This window comes from Branchiostoma lanceolatum, chromosome 17, assembly GCF_035083965.1.
Source record: "Branchiostoma lanceolatum isolate klBraLanc5 chromosome 17, klBraLanc5.hap2, whole genome shotgun sequence".
Lineage (NCBI taxonomy): Eukaryota > Metazoa > Chordata > Leptocardii > Amphioxiformes > Branchiostomatidae > Branchiostoma > Branchiostoma lanceolatum.
Genome location: NC_089738.1, coordinates 7,623,296 through 7,649,925, shown reverse-complemented (window position 1 = coordinate 7,649,925; position 26,630 = coordinate 7,623,296). Strand labels below are relative to the sequence as shown.

At 42.4% G+C, this 26,630-nt stretch overlaps 3 protein-coding genes across 3 annotated transcripts in view; 2 read left to right on the top strand and 1 right to left on the bottom strand.

Moving 5' to 3' along the window:
- LOC136423336 (tyrosine-protein kinase RYK-like) overlaps positions 1 to 17,313 on the top strand; it is a 189,224-nt gene extending 171,911 nt beyond the window's left edge. Inside the window, exon 8 of the mRNA XM_066411466.1 lies at positions 17,304 to 17,313. The gene's annotated coding sequence lies outside the window, so the exon portion shown is untranslated. The remainder of the gene's footprint in view (positions 1 to 17,303) is intronic.
- On the bottom strand, positions 1,349 to 3,681 carry LOC136423334 (tripartite motif-containing protein 3-like). The gene has a single exon (XM_066411460.1). The coding sequence runs from the start codon at positions 3,653 to 3,655 to the stop codon at positions 1,838 to 1,840; it is 1,818 nt and encodes a 605-aa protein (XP_066267557.1). The 5' UTR covers positions 3,656 to 3,681; the 3' UTR covers positions 1,349 to 1,837.
- LOC136423366 (uncharacterized) lies at positions 9,348 to 26,208 on the top strand. Its single transcript, XM_066411502.1, has 18 exons — positions 9,348 to 10,040; positions 10,449 to 10,659; positions 11,469 to 11,610; positions 12,524 to 12,934; positions 13,383 to 13,515; positions 14,059 to 14,222; positions 14,660 to 14,856; positions 15,265 to 15,466; positions 16,650 to 16,823; positions 17,589 to 17,707; positions 18,447 to 18,666; positions 19,025 to 19,146; positions 19,832 to 20,030; positions 20,602 to 20,772; positions 23,379 to 23,521; positions 24,237 to 24,432; positions 24,730 to 24,917; positions 25,616 to 26,208. The coding sequence occupies exons 1-18, from the start codon at positions 9,826 to 9,828 to the stop codon at positions 25,787 to 25,789; spliced, it is 3,381 nt and encodes a 1,126-aa protein (XP_066267599.1). The 5' UTR covers positions 9,348 to 9,825; the 3' UTR covers positions 25,790 to 26,208.
- Positions 26,209 to 26,630: the final 422 nt, after the last annotated feature.

Here is a 26,630-nt window from a genome sequence, read left to right as displayed (position 1 = left end):
ATGTGCAAAAGTTAGGTGTGACCGTTTAACCGGCTCCTGCGTGCCGCGTGCCTGAGTGGCCAAAGGGCTGCACAGACACAGATGCGTAAAAAAAGGTAAAGCAGGCATCCTCAATTGAGGTGAAGCATGATGCTTTTTCAAGTAGCTAGTGGTAGTGCAATGCGGCTTCGCCACGGCTCGCGTTTTTTGGCCAAGCACACCGGGTCACCCCTACTCTTCTCGATAAGTGTGTTGGGTCCTTTTACGTGCAGAGGTTTGACGCCCTAAAGCTCCCCTCATACACGGGGCCGCCGTCTTTACGTCCCCATCCGATAGGACGATGCGCATCTTTTCCAGTCATGTCCAGGCCCGGGCGCGAACTCGGGCCGCTGGCTTCACGGAATTTGAACCACATGTGGTGAGAGGCAGAGTGCGCAGACCTCTACACCACGCGGACACGACCGACAGATGCAGATAAATAGATAAACAAATAGTCCCTTTCCTGAAAGTAAGATTGACAGGTATAAATCAGAAATCTTGCGTAGACTTGAAAAGGTCGCAGCTGCATGTTAACACAAAGGAAATCTCGCCATGAATTTGCAACTTTGAAAACTGCAAAGCGCTCCTGGGCACATCTTGGAAGTGTTCGAATCCGGGATCGGGGATCTATTAAACGGAAACGTACCAGCTGCGAACAGGAGTATCTTGTGGTATACCATAATATTTAACCAATTTTAGTTCGGAGAATAGAATCTTGAACTAGATAGGCGACATTTTCGAGAAAATGCGGTATATTCCCCTCCCATTACCTACACCTCAAATATGATGTCCTAAGCATTTACCGTAATGGAATTACATGTATGAAGTTTCAGCATGAATTATGAAAAGAGGTCCTCGTTAGCATAATCTATGTCCAGGTGTATTCAACCTTCCTAAAGGTACCTACATATGACATCCATAGCATGTACCGTAAGGGCAATACAATGTTCTGCATAGATTATGCAAATACAGTCATCATTAGCATAATTTATGTTCAGGCGTTCTCACATTTCCTAAATGTAACTTCATATCAAATATGACATTCATAGCATTTGCTGGAAGGGAAATACAAGTTTCTGCATACATTATGCAAATGAGGTCGTCATTAGCATAATGTATGGTCAGGTTTATTCACCTTTCCTAAAGGTACTAACATCCCAAATATGACATCAGTAGCTTTTACGGGAATATAATGATGCTGGACCATTGAATAAGCATAAGCATAAATCAATCAGACTTCATTATAACTTGATAAGTACATGTAGTAGTTTTCACATTGAATTTCACTACAAGATTAAGACAATCAAAAAAATCTGATTTGACTTCAATCTGTGTTGATGCACGTTTATATATTGTATTTGTAAAGCTAGGTATATGGATACAGTATTTTTCATGGTGGATTTAACATCAAAACTGTTACTTGATCAAAATTTTATCTTGTTAGGTAGTAGACATACCTGTACAACTTGTACACACAACGTACAGAGTATCATGTCCTTTTCAATCATCTTTCTCTTGTTCCTATAAATCAAACCTCTTTCAAATCATCGATATCTCAGATACACACTCAGTACACAGAGTCACGTTTTTTTTTTTAGTTTCAAAGTTTGAGTTTGGTTGAGCTTCTTCTATGGGCTTTCGGCTGGGAGCTTAGCCGGAATAGGCAATTTATTCAATGCTGAATTATTTCACTTTGTAGTACAATTTTCTGTGCTAATAGATCGTGCTAGACTAGACTACATACATGTATATGATAAACTTTATGTATTTACAGGTATAACAAACTTTTACATGACAAAAGATTAAGTTTAACTCAGATTCAGAAAAAGATGTTGACTGTATGCTCTCCAATATCAGTTAGTACCAGATAATCCCTAGTACCCCAAGTTGCCATGGCAACACCTAATGGCATCTCCATGTCTGTAGTGATGTGTTTGAGGAATTTTCCTGTCTTATCAAACATCTCGACACGACTGTTTCCTGTGTCTGCCACAATGATGTTACCTGCCCTGTCTGTACAGATGCTACTGGGATTGTACAGCTGCCCTTTACCACTTCCCTCACCTCCAAACTGGAACTGTCCATTCTCCTTGTACACGTAGACACAATGGCTCCTAACATCCGACACGATAATGTTCCCCTCTCCATCCACAGTGATGTACTGTGGGAACTTCATCCCTAGCTGCTGACCCACAGTTCCATCTGGCCTGAACACCATAACTTCCCCATGCCAGTTGTTCCCATCTCCTGTGGTTTGTGTGATGAGGATGTGGTTCCTCCTTGTGTCCACAGCAACTCCTCTCTGCCAACCTGACTTCTGTAGATCAAACATCCTCAGCACCCTGCCCTGCTTGTTGTACTGTACAGCAAAGTCAGCAAAGTCTGTCTTCCCCACCACCCACAGGTTCCCCTCCCCATCCATGGCAACATCCCATGGTCTCATCCCCTGTTCACTGGACACGAGTGTTGGAAACTGGTGCATAAATATTCCCTGCAGATTGAAGACTTGGATCCTCTGGTTCCCAAAATCTGCTACGAAGATCCCCCCTTCATCCGACACTGTCACACCAAATGGATACCTGAATTGTCCAGTTGCTGTACCCTGTCCACCAAACATCACTCTCTGAAGCTGATGACTTTGGTTACCATGGTGATGACCTGTGCCCCTTGATGCAGGTGCTGCTGGGATTGGTGCAGGTGCTGCTGGGACTGGTGCAGATGGAAGAGGCTGGACAATCACATGTCCCAACACTGGCACTGGGGTGTCTGTGGGCTGAAAGACAGCAGGCTGGGTTTGTACAGGAGTTGGTGCTGCTTTTCGTCTGTACTTTCCCACCACCTCTGTCAAAGTGGTTTGCTGAGTGAGAAACTCGGCCCGTCCCTGCACATGTTGCACTTCTTGTTCTGCTTGATCGCAGGTAGCAGACAGTTCATTGATATCAGCCAACACTCTGTCCTTTTTATTCTGCATTCTGTCCAGGTTTTTGGTGTGGTTTTCTCCCACTTCAGACAAGAGGTGGTCTTTTCTGTTTCTTAGTTTCTGCTTCATTTGGTTGTAGTCCTGAATGATGCTGTTGTATGTTTGCTGTTTCATCTTATTCAAAGCTTCCTCCTCTTCCCTAAGACCACTGAAGACGCTTAAGTAACTATCCATGATTTTTCTCCCCTCATTGATCAAGGGCTGGACTGTCAAACTCCGTTCTTGTGCAACTTTCTTTACGGTTGTTGTACCATGACCATCATGAGCCTCTTCTAGACACTGTTCACAAACAGGTGTCTCGCATTGTTTACAGTATAGTTTGAGCACCTCAGAGGGGTGAAAGCTGCACCTGCTTCCAGACTGGAGCTGTTCCCTTGTTTCCCCTGACAGTGAAGTCTGCTGTCGGAGTCTGTCACACATATTGGCGATGATATGACTGTCTGGCAAACCTGCGACCCCCTGGGGTGGCAGCCTGACCTGCCGACGACAGTTTGGGCACTTGACAGTCCCTCCCGTACCTGCAACATTCTCCAGGCAGTCCTGACAGAAGGTGTGTCCACATGGCAGCGCCTTGGGCCTGGTGAACAGATCCAGGCAGATGCTGCAGGACAGTTCTTTCCGGATTTGTGTCCTGAAATTTGGCAAAGCAGCCGCCATGATTTTGCTTCCTGGTTTCGGTGGCAGCCACTGTAACCCAAAGCCAAAGTCCAGCTTGGAACAATTTTTTGGGGGAACGATTTAATAAAGCTTTTTTGTCATCTTTAATTCCACATTTGGACAAGGTGCTAAAATCGGAATGCTGTAAAGGATTTTGTAATCTTTAATAATTAAGTTTAACAACTGAATTAAGCATTGCAGAGTACTTTCAGCTGGCGTGCAATTAGCTAGTTGAAGCTGTTGCCCCCTTCACTGAAGTGTGAGTTGGTTTAACCCATTGTTAACAAAACATGCACTGCAGGTTTTGGGTCATTGATTGTTTACTCAAAGGTATGCACAGTACAGCTCAAGTGCAGGTTTTTTTGCCCGGGGCACAAGGTGTCCCGGGTATCGTGCTGGGAATCACGTTGGTTCAATCAAGGATGGTTCAATGGGTCGATCGGGGTCGACAAGAAATGACGCAATTCTTTACCGCACGTAACCACTAATAAACCATTACAAAATATCTCTTTTCCGTTTGAAACCATTCATGAAACACTACAATTATACTGGAATATTTATATTCATCTATCGTTTCTACTAGCATTCAATATGATGTTAAACCAATATTTACCTGCTGTTGTAGATTCACTGTTCGTTGTTTGCGTTTGCGATCGCCGAGCCCATGCACTGTTGCAAACGGCGCGCAAACTTAGCCTCCGTTGCAGGCCTTCCCACTAGCGTTTTACTAGCGATTTTTTTTGCAATTTTTTTTTTTTGGGGGGGGGGGCGTATCTGCTTGAGCCCCCGTATCTGCTTGGGCCCCGTATCTGATTGGGATCGTGGTAATCGCTTACCACGATCCCAAGCAGATACGGGGCCCAAGCAGTTACGGGGGCTCAAGCAAATACGCCCCCCCCCAAAAAAAAATTGAAAAAAAAAGGCGCTAATAAACGAACATGAAACTTTAGACGATGATCGATAAGCTGTTCTTCAGCGACATGAGATATTTGAGGATGTGAGCTTTTATTGTTATAGTAAGTCGACTTTTGAGACTTACTTTGTTTCTAGGCGTAGTAAGTTTATAGTAGAAGGTAAGTAAAGAAGTTGTTGTATTGTATGTTGTGTCAATAAAGTTTATATTATGTGCAGATCACGGAGAAATTTCTTGGGCTGATATGTACATTACAAACTCTCGACACAGAACAGCCATTACAAAGCTTCGGATAGGTTCACACAAACTGAACATTGAAAAGGGCAGGCACAACCGCATTCCTCTGCAAGAAAGAATTTGTCAATATTGTAATTTAGATAGAATTGAGGACGAAAGTAATTTTGTTGTGGAATGTACATGATACAACTATGAGAGAAATATCCTTTATAATTGTATACAAGATAAGTTCCCTAGTTTTAAATATGTAAACAGCACTGAAAAATTCCTATTTATTATGAAATGGAACAAACCATGTATTACGAGTTCCATATCCACATACATCTACAATTGCCTTAAGAAGCGAGAAGAAGTCGAACCTGTAAATAGTAGACAAGTATAGATTAGTCCTATTACACGTATTAAGATATCACCTTCTATTACGTTATATTATCACCACTATATGTATTCCTTTGCTTATCACCATGACCTGTACTTAGCCTATTCATTATGACCGGCAAAAATTTATACAGTACATGTAAAAAGGAACGATATCGTCTATACGTAAATTATTCATGATCAAGGAAATTCATGTCAAAGGACGCACACTTCAACCCCTCTAACCAACTTCTCATCATCAATTATTTTGGTCATATCCTGCCCCGGGCCAGCTTTTTTTTAAAGCATCTTGTTTCCTTACAGGGTGCTAGGGTAAGGGGAAGCACAGTAAATGGACTTTCCAATGCAAAACATGGTTAAGCCATGCACAAATTATCACTTTAAAACACATTTGCAAACTGCAAAGCCGGATTTGTCAGGTTTATTTGATTAAAAAACAGGTGTCAATTCTGGCATTTTTAACTTAAAGAACTACAGCCAATGCATAAGTTTGAGATGACACTAGGATTTCACCCCCTGTCCTAATGGATCAGTCCAACCAGTCAGGGGTCAATCAGACGTCAAAACATACCAAAAGTCACACATTTTGGTCAGATTTTTAAAATCGTATTCTTCCGTCCTCCCAGGCAGGAAACCGGACCTTTTTGAGCATAACTTGCCCAGGAAAAATTATTTAGAACTAGAGTTCGGCGATCCCATTCCTTCGCCGATTGGTGTTAACTTGTATGAAAGATGTGTTTGAAAGGTGTGTTATGGATTGCATACTTAATGTATGATGATATTCACCTTCATTTAACTTCCGAATGCAATTATCAAATCACCGTCATTTACATCTTTGGAATCATAGCATTTTCTCATCAATTTAGCAAATTATGTCCTTATTTACATAATCGATATATCAATCGGTCTTCCTCTCTATGTCACAGTTCTCAGTTCATATGTCTTGAAGCGCCATTGTAAAAATCACTGCCCACATATTGCCTGTCACACTAGGCTGTCCATATGGTGTATAGATGTCCCCGTATATAGGTTGTCGTCCAAAAATAGCACATTGAAAGGGAATTTCAACTTTTCCTCATTAATCATGTAAAGAAGGACCTGATTTGCATATAATGCATCTCATTATGTTAATCATAACTGATTGTTTCTACCTGCCCAAAACAATTAAGATCCACCAAACCCTGCTTGAGTTATCCTCCTCTGAAATTTAGATTAAAAAATACCAATGTAGTACCGTAGGAACCCCCCCAGAAGACCCATCTTCGAACTTGACCTTCGTTTCCCCGACCCCTAACAACCTATTAAATCTCATCACGATCCATTTAATTTCTCTCGAGTTATGCCAACAAACACAAAATGTCCACTGCAGCACCGAATGAACCCCCCCCCCCCCAGAAGACCCATCTTCGAACTTGACCAGCGTCTCCCCCTAACAGAAACTTACCTACCAAAAATCACCAACATCCATCCATGGCATCAAGAGTTATATCGCCAACACCGTCACTCCACAAATCCCGACCAAAAATATACCCTTCTGCCTACGGCGATACACAACTCATGCGGACTTGCATACATGCATAAGTGTGACAGGGCCCTAACCTCTCGGTCACAATTTTCGTCGGACAAAAATGTATTTCCCAAAAATGATAGAGAAATGTGACCATTACTGTGTCTAGTCCTCCAAAAGACATTATTGTGATCGGACTACCGTCACTGCATCCATTCTTTCTTTGCTTAGGATCATTCTTCTATGTCGTGTATAAGGCCATGTTGATTTGATTATATGGATGACATCCACGTGCGCATCCAAAAATAAAATAAAAAAAGTTTTCGGCCGTACTGAAAATCATAAAAAGCAGCCTCAAAATGAGAAATACATGCCGTAAATTGCAAACAAAATACGGATACTAAATGTCGCAAAATGCCAAAGTCAATTCCAAAGTCAAAGAAGAAGTTTTGAAAGAACAACAACAATGAAGAAATTTTATTTCGGTATACCATGCTCCGTGCGTTTAATTTTGTTCATCCTCCCTGACCACTAAGATTTCATAATGAAGGCAACCTTTTTTTCATCGACAAACTTTTATTTCTTCGCACGCTCGCATCAGTTTTGGGGTCCACAGAGGATGCCATCCATATGATCAAATCAACATGGCCTTACAGTTGGATGTGCAAAAGTTAGGTGACAGGTCCTTCAGTGTAATGTAACAGGCTGCTGCGCACCGCGTGCCTGAGAAACTTGACTGGCGTGCTACGCCGAAGGGCTGTACATAAACAGATACAGATGAATAGATAAACGAATAGTCCCTTTCCTGAAAGTATACTGACACGCATCAGAAGACTTATTATTTTCATCTACATGCTATATGTAATACTAGTACAGTATATGTATAAACGAATAGTCCCTTTCCTGAAAGTAATACTGACACGCATCAGAAGACTTATTATTTTCATCTACATGCTATATGTAATACTAGTACAGCATATGTATAAACGAATAGTCCCTTTCCTGAAAGTAATACTGACACGCATCAGAAGACTTATTATTTTCATCTACATGCTATATGTAATACTAGTACAGTATATGTATAAACGAATAGTCCCTTTCCTGAAAGTAATACTGACACGCATCAGAAGACTTATTATTTTCATCTACATGCTATATGTAATACTAGTACAGCATATGTATATTAGTAAACGGTTATACTCAACGTAAGATCTATATGTATGTACTATGTTGATCTTGACAATTCTACTATTTTATTGAGATGATTCCCTTTTTCATCAGTCAGTGAAATAAGATTCGAAAAGCCCACAGCTGCAGGTAATCTATTAAGGAAAGCTCGCCATGAATTTGCAACTTTGAAAACTGCAAAGATCTGCGCCATGAAGCCTAGCGTTTCCGGCACATCTTGGAAGTGTTCCGGGATCTGGGATCTAACGGAAACGTACCAGCTACAAACAGTTTTCTTGTGGTGTACCTGTAACTTAACACCGCAAGTTTGGTTCGGAAAATAGAATCTTGATGAAACTGCACTGAAGTACAAGCCATTTGTCAATGCAGCGAGCTCGAATGTAGGAGCCCCGGTAGTCATCGCTACTGTAGGAGTCCTGGACCCAGTAGTACCATCACAATTCAGGCTTCAGATTTTTGGTTAACCAGATCTATTCACCGGTAGGTATAAATGACATAGTCGTTCCGCTAGCTGTCTTCCTGAAGACACGTACTTTGACTTAACCCTATCCAGACTGGGCTTTTTTGGTATATCTGGGACTGGGGGGGGGCTGATTCGGCCCCCCCTCATAATTTCCGAACGGTATGATGTATCATCACCAAATTTGTAGGGAGTAATATTCACGTCAAGTTTTATAATTCCTGTAATTTTGGTGACGTTATGACGTAATATGACGTAATTATGACGTCATCGATGTGATTTTATTGGCTAAATAAGGAATTCCCGTAATATGTAAAGGTTTAAACAAAACGGTTTGTATTATTCATTTTAAGGTATGCAAAGGCATACAACGTCAATGGTGAGTACGTTGACGTCAAAATGACGCCATTGCGTGACGTCATGTGTTGTTAGTGATCCCTTGGGATCCGCCATCTTGAATCGGCCATTTTGAAATTTTCAAAAATCCTTTTTTTCCACTTAAGACCCCAAAAGACACTAAAAATGAACTAGAAACGTTAATCTAAATGTTTCTGATAAAGAAAACGTCAGGTTTTGTCGATTTTAAAGGCAAAAAAGCCTGCTGATACCTGAAATAGTGATATAGTCCGCCATCTTGGATTTTGACTGAATACGTCATCAAATTAGCATAAATTATGAATATTAAATCAGTAAGGTTACATCTAATTACATATTATGTTATACGTGTAGGAAAACTAGTGTAGATGTGCAAGAAAACCTTAGAAATATCATTGTTTTAGAAAAATTTATGATTTTTGCATTAAATGCCTGTCAGAAACCCGTTGCCATGGCAACATGAAAAATAATGAACTCTAACCATTATTATAAAATTGTTGCCAACAAAATTTTAGGAAAAGTCACCAAGTTTGGTAGTCGTAGCATACATCGTTTGGCAGTAATACGATGTCAAAGTTGGCGCGGGCACTTTTAGCCCCCCCCCAGTCTGGATAGGGTTAACTTGGCTTTGAATAATGCTGGTCATGTTGAAGTCAGCTTTTTCCGGGCAACCACTGATTGTTCTAAACTGAAACATCTGGCGGGGTAAGACCCCTGCTGTTACCATGGATGCTTGCCTGACAAGCAGCCTCCCAGGACCCAATAGGAGTTCATAAATACGTCTGCTGTTTTCCATTCTACACTCAGTATTTCGTAACAATAGCAAACGTTTGTGGAGGCTGCTTGCAAGGCTACTATTTCCGGTACCATCAAGAGAAGGCAAACGTGTTACGTCTTTTAACTTCCTAGAATACTCATGACGACGCCGTGTGTATAAAATCTGCATAGTCACCGGTTTTAACATCTGAGTTGAGTCTCCGAGCGGCTAGAAGCAACACTTCCATCGGTTTCAGAGCGGGCGTAGTCGTTTGGAAGACTGACTCATCACTGATTTTCACAGAACAATTGTCGAGGTTGTAGGTAGGAATCACCGCTGACTCACACCAGGAAACATGCTACGCGGGCGCACTTGTTACCGCAGTGTTGTTGTGGTTTTTCTGGTGACTTCTCTGGCATCTATCGGGGACGGCAGACGGCCACCGCGGAGCGTTGCGGGGCGCGTCCCGGGCTTACCGTCCTATGTCACCGTGGACGGATTCAACATGGCCCGGGACGGACTGCGGCCCATGTACACTGCAACGGACGATAACTCACGGATGCCTGGAAGGTGAGTTCATTGATATCTTTCTTATTCTTAGTCATCATATAATCTAGAAATTCACAGTATACTGTTGTAATAAAAAATTACAGAAAATGTATCAATCAAGGCCATTGCATTCATATGACAAATAGTTGTCTATATTATTTTTGGCGACACCTCAGCGGCGAGCCTAACAACATACTAAGTATTTTTGTGTCTAGTTAACAAGAATTCTAGGAATTGTACAGGAATGTGTCCACCGGAATTTCAGTCCACAGGACGATAACTCCAGAATGCCTCGGTGGATTGTCTTCATATTTTATAGATGGGTAGGACTTTGCGAGACCTGGAAATGGTTAGATTTTAGCCCCCCTGGCGACTTTCTATGGTACTGCAGCGGAACGTCCGACTGTGATGATATTTTTCCATTTCCAGATACATCGTCGTCATGAAGGATACGTCGGACAGTGACGCTGTCCAACACGTCATGGGGAAGTACAAGTCCACGGTCCTCACGGCACAGAGCGAGGGGCGCAGGCGCGGACACCCTGACGTCACATCCAGGTTTCACATGGAAACCGTTGCCATGGAGATGAACGTCCTGAAGGGGTTCGTCGCAGAAATGACGCCTGACGACGTGATGATCGTGAGCAAAATATTTCTGATATTTGAGAAAAAAAAGTTCTACTTCTATTCGTTTTCAAGGATGAGCTCTGCCATTAGCATGTGACCTAATGCTATATCTCGCTTCGCCAAGAAGGTTATGTTTTCGGGTGAATGTGTTTGTCTCACGGCTGTCTATGTGTGTGCTTGTTTGTTTGTTTGTTTGTTTGTTTGTTTGTTTATGAACAGCATAACTCGAGAATGCCTGAGTGGATTGTCTTGATAATTGGCAGGTGGGGTCTTTATGACACCTCGAAATGATTAGCTTTCAAAATTTTTGGCCCCTAAGGTATTGCAGTTGAATTTAATTTTTCATGTTCTGGACAAGCTACGGTCATGATTTTTAAAAGTGGCAGATAGCTTTTTGAATGGAGATTTAGTCGTGTAGGTAGGACATCCTAGCCGTTTCTTGTTTGTTACAGAGTTCGAAGAGAATAAATCTAGAATTGGTTAAAGGATCGTCGTTTTTGGTATGTGGATAGTTTAAGTTATGATTTAGATAACCATGTGCTAATCATGTAAGCCATGAGCTAATTTGCATGATTAATGAAGAAAGCTTAGCAATCCGCTGCATCCTGACAACATATGTAATTGAGAAAGAGGGGGATATCGATAGGTGTGAATTATGCAAATGAATGCCTAATTTGCATAATTATTAATGGAGAAATGATATAGATATACTATATTCAGATCCCATTTCTTTTCAAGGACAGGCAGTCATCTTATTATAGTATTCAAATTGTCACCATATTCCGTATGTCACCATATCCCGTATTTACAACTACATTGTAGATGAGAACCATGTCCGACGTGGAGTACGTAGAAGAAGACCAGGTGTTTGAGAAGCAGCAGTCTGCGCATGCGCACATCCCCTGGCATCTGGACAGGATTGATCAACAGGACCTTCCATTGGACGGACGGTTTAACCGCCAACGTAAGTTTTATTAATGATTCATTTTGGCATTAATTATAGTATTATTCTAGTAGTCTCAGTGTCTTGTTAAAATCAAATGTTGATGTTACACAGTTGTGACGGCTCGTTCTTACATTTGTGAGTCCGTGTGTTAATGATGTGTTAAGTCGATAGGTGATGATGACCAATACAGATTGAAAATAACATGACATGTATGTGTACGTAACGTTTACATGTTTTAGTTCCTCAATTTGGAGGTATGCCCAGTATCAGGGTGAAGTGGCAAAAGTTAGGGTGGCAGAAGTTGGTAGAAGTTACGATCATTACCGAGTAGTTTTGAGGCTACGTTAGGATGACGCCATTCGGACAACTTCGGATTACGTCCGATGGCTTGCGGAATAGCCCGAAGTTACATGTGACGTACCCGATTTCAACTTCTGCCAACTTCTGTCTTTTCAACCCGATACTGCACATAAATTTGATAACCATAGTGAGGTGTTGCTATACATGTCGTACATGTCTAATGCCATACTTTGTACCTTGTACAATTGTTGTGCAATAAAGTTATTATTCTTGTTATTGTCATTATTATTATTATTATTATTATTGTTATTGTTGTTATTATTGTTATTATTGTTATTATTGTTATTATTGTTATTATTGTTATTATTGTTATCATTGTTATCATTGTTATTATTGTTATTATTGTTGTTATTGTTATTATTGTTATCATCATCATCATCATCATCATCATCATCATCATCATCATTATCATTATCATTATCATTATCATTATTATTATTATTATTATTTTTTTTTTACTATTCTTACTATACTTACTATTATTACTATTATTATCATTATCATTACTATGTCTTCGTCATTCCATCGGGAATGAACACACGATTAAAACATCCTTCTTTCCGTTTCTCAGCTGCTTCTCAAACCCTGGACTGTCCTTCCGGTTACCAGCTCTTCGCTGACGCCTGCTTCAAGGCCTTCGACGAGGCTAAGGACTACTCCACAGCGGAGGCCGCCTGCGCGACAGTCGGTGGGATTGTGGCCGAACCCCGTAACCGCGCCGTTAACGACTTCCTCATCAACTTAAAGACGTCCCTCAACCCAAGAGTAAGGTTCTGGCTCGGACTTACGGATAGAGAGAAGGAGGGAACATGGAGATGGAACGATGGAGAAGAACTGGACCGAAGCTCCTTCACAAGCTGGGCCGATGGGGAGCCTAACCAGGCCGGGAACGAGGACTGTGCGGTTGTTGAAGTTAATTCCAAATGGAACGACGTTCCCTGTCGGTTGAAGTACAGGTTCATCTGTCAGCGACCAGCCTATAGTAAGTGTGCTTACAATCTCGTCTCGTATTCATAGACGAAAACATGTTGTATATTATGTTTATATGGGAACTGTGCGAGGTTTTCTTGATCTAACTTTAGCATCAGACAAGCTAAGTATCTAAGTAGCCTCTCTATGCATGTGCACTAGTCTGTCCAGTATCAGAGTGAAGTGCCAGAAGTTAGGGTGGCAAAAGTTGGCAGAAGTTACTATCATCACCGAGTTAAGTTTTGAGGCTAAGTTAGGATGGCGTCATTCTAACTTCGGGCAACTTCGGATTGCGTCCGATGGCTTACGGAAAAGCCCGAAGTTACATGTGACGTACCCGATTTCAACTTCTGCCAACTTCTACCATTTCACCCTGATACTGGAAATAAATTTGATAATTATTAGTAAGATGTTGTTGTCTTCATCATTAAATGGTAACGATCTGCCGCCATCTTGTTCAGTAACGAAGCATGTGTACCTCGGCTGCTACCGCGATGGCGGGAGTCTGGACATCCGGGACCTGACAGGTGACGTCATGAAAGATGAGGGAAACCTGACCCCCACGTCGTGTCTGAGCCACTGTACTTCAGCAGGGTACGTTGATGCAAAGTTGGAATTCTGAATATACTCTCAAATTTGAACAGTTAGTTTGAACGTGTGCATACCTTGCTTGATATTGAGCTTTGTAAGGGATGATGTTCTTTTAATTGACGGCTAGGCGTCTATCCTTTGTCGTACAAATCTCATGCATGGTACACTCTATTTCAGTCTTGAATAGTCTTGGCTTGCCTCTTGACGAAATTAGTGTGAATTAATTGATTACGGGGGAGGGGTACCTCCTTGGGCTCGCACGATTAGCTCACGGCGTCTTTTTGTTACCGGGTCCGAGTTAAACTCACCGCGGGGCCCGGCCGGGCACGGCAGCCGCAGTGTGTCCCACGGGGCTTGGTTGGGGTCACGTCCGAAAGTGACAAAAACAGCCCATGAACTACCGGTATACCCGGTGGGGCCCCTTGTTCCATATGGGACCACGAAGCATTACCCCTAGGCCCTATACGCTGACACGTTCTAATTTAGCCATACTAGCGGTCTCATGTAGCCCCTTGACCACGTCTTGTTGTATTCACACGGCTTCAGGTACCGGTATGCTGGCTTACAGTACGGCAAAGAGTGCTTCTGTGGCGACAACTTTGGTGGGTTCGGAGCGGCGCCGGAGTCGGAGTGTAACAAACCCTGTTCGGGTGATGCAGCGAAGATTTGTGGTGGAGACTGGAGAAATTCCATCTACAGAACCATCACAGGTGAGTCTCCTTAAGAGTTCTGTTTCCTGATTTTTAAAAAATTGGTTCCTCTAGCTATCTTCAGACACTGCGGGATGTTTGAGGGAATGAAGTGGTACGTGCAGCCAGAAAGGCTGAGATAGGTGGATGGTATATTCAAGAACTGTTTGAAAGACGCGTTTCTCTCTGGCTGGAGACAAGAAATAAAATGTCACAAACTCAGTACTTATTGCAAAATCAAAAAGCAAGTCTGTCTTAGCTTGAAAATTATCTCTCATCCATTCAAAACAAATCGTTTACATATAACATAACGAAACTTAAGATTAGTGCCCACTCTTAACAAATCAAAAAGGGCCGACACTACAACATACCAGCCAATTAGAGACCAATTAGCGTCCAACATGGCATGATGATATTGAGAACGAAAAAAAACATACAGTATATTCACTCCCATCCAGGATACATAAAGCAAAAGAACGAGCTCTACAAGGTCTATTCCGACGCCAAGACATACACCGCCGCCGGGGAGGTTTGTGCCGCAGACGGAGGGCGCCTTGCAGACGTCCGAACCGAGGCTGTGCAAGACTTCCTGGTCCGCGCAGTCCGTGTCGTGGATCCTGGGCGAGACTACTGGATAGGTCTAAACGACCAGGAGGTATTGACAATATTTTTTTACGCATTGTAAAGTCTGTCTACCTACGATCCACTACCAGGAAACATACTGAATTTTACGGAATTCATGCGATCAACTACTAAGAAACATAAACGGAATTCAAACGATCCACCACTAAGAAACATACGAATTTTTTCGTATACGGAATTCATACGACCCACTTCTAAGAAACATACGAATTTTGAGTAATTCATAAGAGTTTTACGGAATACATACGGTCCACTACTAGGAAAAATACAACTTTTACGCAGTGCATACGATCCTTTAATTGTAAAAGTCTTCAGTAAAAATCATATGATTCTTAGAACTTGATCGTACAAATTATGGAATTCGTATGAACACTTGGGCACCCAGTATGACGACTTTGTCTTTCATTGGCATGATCAACAGGTCGAAGGTAGTTGGGTGTGGTCTGACGGCGGCCCGTTTGGAGCCGGAGACTTTGCCAACTGGGCGGCGGGGGAACCAAACAACCGCGAAGGCGGTCAAGTCGGGATGCAGAACTGCGGGCAGCTGTGGGCCAGCCGGGGATTTCTCTGGGATGATGACAGCTGTGATCAAGAAGACTATTTCATTTGCCAAGTATCGTTAGGTAAGGGGTCTCCAGAAAGTGCGAAATGGACGATGTGTCATATGCTGTTTTAGTTAGTTCCATTTCGTTCCATTTCGTTCCATTTCGTTCCATTTCGTTCCATTTCGTACTTTCTGGGGACCCGGTCTAAGGTAAGTGTACGCCCAAACACAGAAAGAAAGTGGGAATATCATGACGTCATTTTTGTATTAAAGTGATGTACCTAATATTGATAAGATGTCAGTTCATAGATGACGTATCGTTTAGACCCTTGTAGCCGGTGCCTAGTTGTACATATACATAGGGCAGCAAGTCATAGCTCCTAAGTATCTAATACCAGCTCAGAAAAAGGACAAGAAATAGTAGTGCCGCAAGTACCAGACTTATCAACCTAGGATTGAAAGTCGCATTTCCAAGAACAATCGTAGATTGGAACTCATAAAGGCTTCTTCATTAGATAGCTTTAAACACTGCATTTAGTTAGATATGCGAAGGTTAGACGTGACAGGTCGTTCGGCGTGATATAACCAGCTGCTGTCGCGCCGCGTGCCTGCGAAGCTGGTGTGTCACGCCGAAGACTGGTTATGCCGGCTATACAGATACAGATACATATACAGATACAAAGGTTTCCCTTCTGTATTTCTACAGGGAAGAGTTGCTAGCTCTTCCTCTATACTTTATTTACCACTACACTGTAAACAGAAAAAAATATCGAAAAGTACGCTTCATGTAAGCATTTCTAATTGTTCGTTACCCTAACGGTTTAGATGTTAGGGCGAATTACTAGACACTATACTTCTGGAAAATGATTGCAATTCGAAATGTTGAAAGTTTTACCCGTGTTTACTCTGATATAACGTAACATGACCTATTTACGTCCAGGACCTATTTACGTCCAGTTTGGGCCATGTCCACATGTCGAGGTGTATTATGCCAAAGCCTGTTCTCATGAGCAATAAAGAACGTCATAAGTATGATCCTTAGTCATCTCTCTCTATTATACAAAACAATGAAAAAGGTTTACGTCCAGCGACATAACAGAATAAACGCCTGAACCAGTAACAACAAGTTGCACGGAAGCGTCATGCATGACGTATTACATATGTAATTTGACACCGCGTACTTCATCATGTTTTTCTAACTTGCACGATAGCTAGTATCTTTTAAAAGTAGCTGACGTTAAAGCTTCCATCGTTACATGCAGTTCCTAAGAAATGGCGCGAGGACGGGCGCTGCGGACAGGACTACCCTGCAGAAGACGGGAGGCCCGCTGGGTGTGACCCTGACAGTGGCTACCCGTGTTGCTCTTCTTACAACTATTGCGGCAACACTACAGATCACTGTGGATGCCAGGACTGTGTGGACTATAGGAATACAGGTATCTCTCTCAAATCCCTTTCCCTTCCTCAGTCTCTCTCTGCTTTTCTCTCTCACTCTCTTTTTATCTACATTAAACGGCAGTTTCTTATTGACGACGCCTCAGGGGTGTCGTTGGTGTGGCGTAATGGTAAGAGGATTGGTCACACCTGTGCGTATATTCAAGTGCGTATGAGTTGCGCATGAACTTTTTTTGGTTTATGTAAAGTTTGCCGGAAAGAAGTTGTTTTCTACTTTGACCCACCGCTGTGCGGCCTAGTTATCCAACCAACGAAATTACTTTTTTGGCTGACAACTTAACCTAAAACAAAAACTTGCTAATACGCCACTCATGCGGACTTGCATATACGCACAGGTGTGACAGGGACCTCAGAACCAATAGGTCCCGTCGGGTTCGATACTTACTATGCCCCGATGTTGTGTACTTGGTACGAGACTTAACACGACATTCCTATATAAAAGTGGGGTGACGCCCACCGAGCTTCTCGGCTTATCTGTCAAAGAAGTACTAATGTGCCAAAGAAGACAAACGATCATCATTGATGATTAATGTATTGAAAGCTGGTCTTATCATTGGTGTATTAATACAAGGGGCTTCTTTATCAATGTTGAAAGAATCTTACCGGGTCCTATTTTCTTCTTCTTTTGTATTGAATTGTTTTATAAGCTCCGAATATTATGATCCTTTTATGATAGAAAAAATAATACTCAGGGCTTTTTTCAAAAAATTTTACCGGGTCCTATGTTTCTTTTGTTTTGCCGACAGACAGTTCACGTGTTGATGTGTACATCGTCGACTCTGGAATACGGTACTCCCATGAAGAATTTGAAGGTCGCGCTGACTGGTCCGGCTTCGACGCTCATGACGCAGACGGCTCGAACAAGGTGAAATAAACGATTGACTTGTTGGTGTGATTATACCAACTTTAAACGACAAAATGGCGAACTTTTCGATAAGTGTGGTGGGCTCTTTAATGCGCTTGTTGTGTGGTTCTCCTTAAACACGAGACCTCCGGCTTTACGTCTTATCCGAGAGGACGTCCCTAACCGAAGCCAGAGACTCATTTCACCTGAGTAGAATGAGGAAATAGGTGTACTGCACAGTGCCTTCCCCAATGACAGAACATTGGGGGCGGTAGGGATTCGAATCCAGAAAGTGTAAGTTTTCGGCCAACAACTCTATCCACAAGACCACTTTATATGCTATAGTGACATTTGCACCGGTGCCCCGAGGGGGTGTAGCCCCTGCAAAGCCCCGAAGACACAAATTTGTCCCGGTAGACTGACGGACATGGGAAGGGTACCCCTCGGTGTTCTCACGATTAGCTCACGGCGCCTATTTGCTACCAGGCCCCGAGTTGATTTTAACTCCGTGTTAAAAAAACATCCAGGGGCCCGGCCATGCCCCTACCAAAATACTAGTAGCCCGGTAGCCGCAGGGAGGTCTCCATGGGGCCACGTAGGGGTCACGCCCGAAAGTGCAAAAACTGCCAGGCAGGGCCTCTTTTCCCAATTGTGACCGCAGCATAATGCACTCACTTTTGTATTAGTTCAATTTTTATGCACAACCAGGACCGGTCTGTTCTACCTGATATCAGCCCTGTCATGTCTTCTTCCCTTTCAGGGTAACGACTTAGAAGGTCACGGGACGCATGTTGCCGCTCTTGTAGGCGGCAGGACGTTCGGCGTGAACCCGAGAGTTCTGCTGAGAAGCGTGCGGGTTCTGGACAACAGGGGCCTAGGCTCAACATTCACTGTGATTGGCGGGCTCAACCACATTTATGACAAGATCACATCGAACAATGCAGCCCGAGGGGTCGTTGTTATGTCTCTGGGGTCTGCAGGTAAGGCCATGTTAATTTGATTATATGGATCGATGACATCCGCGCGCGCATCAATTTTCTCTCCCCCCCCATATGCAAATTCAAAGTTATCAGGCAACTACCACGTTTAACCATCAGGCATGGCGAACAATACTCACGTCATAGTCACGTGAGTGCAAACGCCTTATATGGCTGTCTTCCTATTGACACGATGACAGAGGCAAGAATCCGGAAAGGAAGCTTGGTCCATCAAAAAAATCTAACGTGGTGTCGTTACATAAAAGCAATTTTGATTTTTTTTGCAATGCCCTTATAGAACCAACCCGTCTATTTCTTAATCAAAAACCTAAGAATATCTGCTGTTGACCTCCCTCCACAGGAGTATCGCGGTCGGTCAACCAGGCCTCTCGAAAGTTGGTACTGCTGGGTCTCCCTGTGGTGGTGGCGGCGGGAAACGACGGGGACGACGCCTGTAGCCGCTCTCCTGCAGGGGAGGCTGAGGTAACGTATGGCCAACACTGAAATAATTGGGACTTACCTAATTTTTTACAGGTTTGCGATAGCAAAACCTGTCTTGTTTCGGGTGCCAGCTCTGTCAGCCTTGTTCACGGAATGGACCCATCTACTGCAACTTCCGGGACATGACACTGGAGACACCTGACTGCAGCAACGGGTCGTAGATAATCAGCAACCAGATAACCTATGTCGCCCCCCGTCTCTCAGTTCCGTCATTTAACAACACAGATGAACTTTCATGTATGCATGTGGCTGTTGTTTAAGTGGGAATCACACTACTGACGACCTTTGTCCGACTTTCTTGATCGCAAGATCGCTGAATTTCAAAATCGCCGGAGAGTTGAGCGCATTTTTCGCCTGAAAATCTACACTATCAAATTCCATGGGGCTAAGACAGAAATCAAGAGGAAACTGGTCGGGCGGGCTATTTCCTGCCGTTTGACGTCAGGTTTGGGTGTTTGTAGTCACATGACGTTGTTAAGCATCCGCCATGTGGTGAGTTAAAACACGCGGCGGGATTCATAACGTGAGAAAAGCTTTATGATCGAGTTGTTTTTCTCCCTACCTCAGTATGTCAGATTTCTGCCTCTGCATACATGGAAACATAGTTGACCTATGCTATGAAAGGTAAGAGTTCTTATTGTGTTGACAATTTCTGTACAACCTTCAGGTAATCACCGTCGGTGGTACAAGGAGAAATGACCAACTGTACGATCGGACTGGACGGTCTCCACCAGGTGGCGCCACTGCTCACGGAAGCTGTGTCGACATCTTCGCGCCTGCGCAGGAGGTGTTGAGCGCAGGCGTGGAGTGCGACAGCTGCAGCGCTGTTCTGAGTGGGACGTCAATGGCAGCACCCATAACGGCAGGTAGGGCTTGCGTCTAGCAAAACTCAATGATCCATTTCCCTTGTGTAGCTTTTTTTGCAAAGTTCACAAACACCAGTAATACGAAATAATGATGCAAATACGCTATTAAACTAGCGACCCCAAAAAACACCCCTCCCAATAAAATGATATGGCGACCCTGTGACGGCACAATTCAAGATGGCAGCCACCGAACATGCCAACGGATCCAGCAAAGGTTTTGCTACGCAAACCTGTAAAAAGTGGTTGTGCATGTCATTTACATGAAGGTTTTGTTCTCAATAATATTTTAAATTTTGGGGCCAAAATCTTACAGCTACAAACCTGAGTACAATAGAACTGATATGCTATCTATATTGGGAGGGATTGAACTTCTTTCTTTCGTTTTTTTTGTCCCTTCTTGTCGACAGACACTGTTGATATGTTCGTTGATTAAGACACTGTGTTGAGTTTGTTGACATTATGTGAAGACACCACTTGATCAATGGTTAAGAAAGTATGTTGAGTTGATTTATAGTTAACTTGCTGGTCAATAACAAAAATTAATGTATCATCGAGTTTTGCTTATCACCAGGTGTGGTGACGAAACTGCTGTCACGTGACCCGAGCATGACGCCTGCGCAGATCCGCATGACTCTCCTGTCAACTGCAGCGACGAACAAACTTCACCTTTCACCTCTTCCGGAAGACTCGCGACAGAAGACACCCAACAAACTCCTCCAGGTTCCTACAGCGCCATTGGACGGTCAGTTTTTATGGTTAAATTCTTCTTGAATGAGTTTGAACGTGGTTCAATGAGTGACAGCGTAAGACTGTAAGGTTTGATTGGTTCACACCGGGAAGGATCCCTACTAGGACCCTTACTCTTTTCGATAAGTGTGGCGGGAATTTTAACGCGCTCGATGTGTGGCTCTCCTCAAACACGGAACCTCCATTTAACGTCCTATCCGAGGGATAACTGGAGCTAGGTACTCACCTAAGTAAAGTCAGGAAGGTCGTGTAAAATGCTTTTCCCAAGGGCACAGGATCGGCGACATGATAGATACGATACGAACCCGGGACCCGACTTGGTTCTAAGTCGAAGACTCTGCCGTTACGCCACACGACCCCACTGAAATTTCCTATTGTTACCTTCGCCGGGAATGTATGCATTCGCGGTAAGGTTATGTTATCGGTTACGCCAGCTGTAAAGTGGGTCCGTATGTATGTCGAGATCATAAGTCGAGAGAACTTTGACGGATCTTGCTGATTTTTGGTAGGTAAGTGGCGGTTGTGGGAACGAAGGTCAAGTTCGAAAATGGTTAACCTGGCGTTTTCCTAAAGTGCTCCAGTGGACTCTTATTGTTAGTGTGTTTGTATGTAGACAACATAACTCGACGTATTGATGATGGATCTGCATGATTTTTAGTGGGTACGTAGAGATTATGGAAACGAAGCTCAAGTGCAAAAATGGGTCACCTGGCATTTTCCTGCGGTACTGCAGTGGGCTGCTTATGTATGCGTATTTGTTTGTTGACAGGATAACTCGAGAAGCTGTTGATGGTTGTGCATGATATTTAGTGAATAGGTAGATTTATTAAAAGGGAAGGTCAAGTTCGATGATGGGCCTCCTAGCGGGTACTTTGGGTACTGCAGTGTAGCTTCAAAGTTTGAGGTCGAATTTTCTGCAAGTGCTACGGTCATGATTTTTGTGTGGTAGATAGTCCATGCCACATGAAGTAAGTTGTGCACGTTTGGGCCCTCTAGCGGCTTGTTTGGAGCTGCAGCGGGTGTTTTTAATTTATTTGTTTTGACCTTTGGACATGAATAACTAGACTTATGGTCAACGGATCGTCTTGATTTATGGTATGTAGATAGCTCGATTAATGATTTACATAATTGAATATTCATTATGCAAATCAGGAGCTAATTTGCATAATTAGCAAGGAAAGTTTATAAATCTGTTGCCTTTCAAAATAGGACTCTCAAACATGTGACATATATAGCTGAAAAAGAGAGAGGTATCGATAGATACCAATAATGCTAATAGCTACCTATTTTGCATAATCAATGAGAAAATACTAATTGAAAATACCACAATAGTAAATGATTCGAGTTTCATTCTTGTATCATTAGGAAGCTAAGTAAAGGTGAGCAATATCAGACAAAAATCATGCATGACAAGGCCTCATTAACATAATTTATAAGGAAATGTCTACAATTCCCTTTTAATTTGCTATTTTTAAGTCTATTTATTCAGGTTAAATTGCACTGACAGGTGACCTAGTTTACCGGAGCAGGCTCCCTGTGAGACGTCCCTGGAGGACATATGTGATACTTTACTTGCCTGGTGCAGGGCTCTGTTTTGGGGTCAGGGAGGTCACATGGGCATTTAAACACAGCAGCTTTACGATCTAACGCTCTCCCTGTTGGAAGGTATAGGTTTGATAAAAACTGATTGATATGTCGACTATGAAAATAAGGGCATAATTGAAGCAAATACATTGCCAACAAATTGCTTTATTTTCTGTAGTAAAGATAAAAGTTATGATACCAATTAAGCAAAAATATTCTTACAGTGATTATTTCTATAACTCTTGGGAGAACTCGTGTAGGTTTGTTTTAAACTTTGAAAGAGAATATACTAGTAACTCAAGAAGGTGATGACGGATCGTCATGATTTGTAGGATGTACATAGTTTGAGTGATGATTTACATGATCGTATAAGAATCATGCAAATCAGGATCTGTGATGTGAAAAAGTATACAAACCCTTGCATTCCATTGTAGTCAAACACGTGACATGTAACTGAGAAAGAGAGAAATATTGATAGATATCAATTATGCAAACGAATACCTAATTTGCATAATTTATGACAAAATACTATAATTCCAGAGTGGTAAATGATGGGATTTCATTCTTGTGGCGTTTGGGAGATAATCAAATGTGGACGTTATCAGACATAAATCATGATACCGGTAGCCTCATTTACATAATATATGAGGAAATGCTACAATGGCCCTCTTTTCTAAGATTTTACTTTAATGCTGTGTTTTGTGTAGAGAAAAGGATCACTTGAAATTCATGCAATCGAGGACCTTATTTACATACTGAGTGATAAGCATTCACTCGAAAAGGCTAACATCAGTCGGCGAAGGTATGAGGTCGTGGAACTCTAGTTTAACTTTGATAACGTTACCATTCTGGTTTGACCATGTAGCTCCATAATCATTACACACCAACAGGCAATCAGACATTAAATAACTTCTCTTAGTTTGTTGGTATTACTGTTGTTGAAAAAGCATCATGCTTCATCTTAATTAAGGATGACTGCTTTAACTTTACCTTACCTTCTGTTGGTTTTTGATACAGAAACAGCGGCGTGTAGAACGGTGTGGTCCTTAAGATCAGACACAGACCCAGGCTCTGTTGCCTCCGCGGCTTGTAACGTGAACGAGACCATGATGAGCTGCTCCTCTGTCACTGATGGCGTCCGTACCGGCGAGTTCCCACTGGTAAGTTTGGAATCAAACCAACGCACTTCTTATTCGAAAGAAGAAGCCGCATTGGACTACTACTAGCTACATGAAAAAGCATCATGTTTCACCTCAGTTGAGGATGCCTACTTAACCTTTGTTTACTTTTACTTCTTATTCGTCTATCTATGCCTTAGTCTACGCCGTTGGGGTACCACAGGCAACCAGTTTTCTCCAGCCTTCTCGGTTCTCTGTCTTTCTGAGCGTTTCATTTAGTGTCATGCCTATTCATTCTCTGATATCATCCGCCCATCTTTTCCGTTGTCTACCACTCTTTCTTCCTCCCTGGGCGGTTCCTTGCATGATAGTTTTGGCTAGTCCCGATGACTGTGAAGATCAGTTTGTTGTGTGAATTATCGTACAAACCGACAATACAGGCCTGATTCACACTGGAAAATTTTCTGGACGTACGACAACGACGTACGACGAATCTACAACATTGATGCTTCCAATGTTTTGGGCAATAATAGCCTATACCAGGCTCCACAGGTCGCTGAAAAAATAGTAGGAATTGGCCAAATAGACGGATAAGATGCCACAGGAGTTAGTCCGCTAAAGGAGTTACAGTTTGCGACCTACTATTTTTCCAGCGACCTGTGGAGCCTGGTAAATGCTAAAGCAGAAGATTTTTCTTGAAATAGAAATGTGGAAAATATGTGTTGTGACCCCTCCGTGTTACGTTGTATTGTGTTAGGACATTCCGAACGGAAGACAAATTTGCGTCGCTCAGAACGGGGAGGACGGGTCCAGTGTCTATGCGCTTGCGCGCTGTTGTATATTGCCAGGTAGACCCAAGTGCTACTTCAAGACGTCTGAGAGAAAGTCACCCAAACAAGATGACACCGTAGCCACCGTAACGTGTGACCAAAGTCCAGGAGATGTCTTAACAGGTTAGTAACTTAGCTAACAGACAAATCTGAGATAATTTTTGGACAAAGTACTGTACTTAAGATTTAAGAAACACAACTTTTTTTTCGTTCGCTTAAAAGCTTAGAGTTGGCGAGTATAATGAAACATAATATTTAACAAATTTGTACATTGTATATATCTCTCTCATCGCCTCTTTATCTTCCAAATCCTTTTTTTATGTACTTTGATTCGTCACCAGGACGAAAAGTAGACAAGCTTACCACGTGCGAAGATATGTCCGCGCTGCAACTTTTATTCCTTCTGCCGGTAAATCTCAGGCTGCAGTGCGTCAGCAGGCGGCAGTCCGGTAGGGGGCGCCTTTTCCGGAAACCTACTAGTACCTGACCGTATCCTGCAGAGGTGCAGTGCCTGGAACAGTGGGGGCGGGGTGGAGGCACATGCCTTCTGTTGCCAAGGGGACAACATGGACTGCTGGCTAGTTCACTCAGATGAACAGACCGATGAAGTAAGAACATAACAACTGAACATACAATGTACCTGCCTTTTAGTTCTTTTTACTTGACGGGAGAGTAGTATTGCTTTGTACTTGTCCGTGTGTATATAAGTAGGTCATGGGTTGTGTAGTCCCTGTAAGTTGTGTAAAGAGTAATGTTAGCGAGGTCGTGTGTTGTCAATTATACCTAATAAAGTGGTTGGTCTACTTGTCTACTAGCTCCGTGTGACGTCGATGTAGGTTAACCAAAGCCCCATTCACACTTGTCCGCATGAGTTGCGTATTAACATGTTTTTGGTTTAGGTTAAGTTTGCAGCCGAAGAAGTCATTTCTTTGGTTCGATAACTAGGCTGCACAACAAGCCTGTTGAAAAGTCAAAGTTGAAAACAGCTTCTTCCCCGCAAACTTCACAAAAATGTTAATATGCAACTCAAACGGACTTGAATTTATGCATTAGTGTGAACGGGACATAAAACTGGTGGCAACGGTGGGATGTGCATGTGTGTCTGCATCTAATCAATTTAGTAATAACTGTTGTCATTTCCTAGATATGCATATCTATAGATCTTTATGTGGATATCGCTCGACTATACTCAGGTTTCAACTATTTTTTTTTTAAATTATTGTCACAGAAGCCTCCGACAAAACCTCCAGCGAACTTGTTAGCAAATACATTTCTAGTTGTAATTTTTTCTTGGTTTGTTTTCCAGGTCGCTACAGTTAGCTGTCCTGGCGATTCTGTGCTCACTGGATGTAACGCCTTCAGTTCTGATGGTCGCACATTCGGGGCCCGAGCACTGGACAGAACCTGTATCCCCCATAGAGACCCTTCCGCACAAGGTGTATCGGCTCACGCTATCTGTTGTTCGGTTGATAAACGCTAGGCGGCGCACATAGTAAAGACTGGCCAGAGTTTGATGCATGAAGCTAACTTAACACTTTGAGGCGTGTTTATCAAAGAAGCTGTCAATGTAGAATGATGTACAAAATGATCGATTATGATTATGATTATGATTAGTAAAGACAGTGAGAGTGAATATACAATAGATGAGATTTTTTATTCTGAAACAACAACTCTTTATTCTATATGAACCACGTCACAGATCACGACAAAACACGTTAATTTTCATCATCACCTATATTTACACTGTGATTGTATAATAAACATTTATATTTGTCTCAATATAGCAACATAGCAAAGCGCAGTTACCTCTTTTTTTCGACGCATCCACTTATAATGATAAGTCCAGTACTAGTTGTTAGATGTCACGAATAAAAGTAAATACAACTCATCAAGATAGAAGGACACGCAGTTTGTTAACATTCAAACCTTACACGCCGAAAGAAACTGTAAAGGGTCATATGAGCACAATTTCAATGAATGCGCAACGCACTACACACACACAAAGACATACTGTAAATACGTTATACGTTTTTACAAAGATCGAGTTCAAAGGAGTATAGACTGACTCAGAGACCTTAACATTTACTTTTCTAGCTTTGATCAAAAGTAACATGGAAAAAAATTCAAAAACATTATATCATTTTCCCCATATAAGAGCACAAGAAAAGTCTCTGCAAGCAAAACGCCAAATAACATTACAAACACACAAAATGCTTGATATCATTATGTACAGTACTAGTAATAGGATAACTATGTATATGTCACAGTAGAGATGGCGATTCAGGACAATCGGCGATTGTCCTAGGACAGATCGCGATCGC

Excerpts from the sequence above, each read along its gene's own strand:
- LOC136423334 (XM_066411460.1), bottom strand. The coding sequence starts at position 3,655 with ATGGCGGCTGCTTTGCCAAATTTCAGGACACAAATCCGGAAAGAACTG.
- LOC136423366 (XM_066411502.1), top strand. The coding sequence starts at position 9,826 with ATGCTACGCGGGCGCACTTGTTACCGCAGTGTTGTTGTGGTTTTTCTG. Across the intron at positions 12,935-13,382 it reads CTGTCAGCGACCAGCCTATA|TAACGAAGCATGTGTACCTC; the intron begins GTAAGTGTGCTT and ends CATCTTGTTCAG. Across the intron at positions 20,031-20,601 it reads GGCAGCACCCATAACGGCAG|GTGTGGTGACGAAACTGCTG; the intron begins GTAGGGCTTGCG and ends GCTTATCACCAG.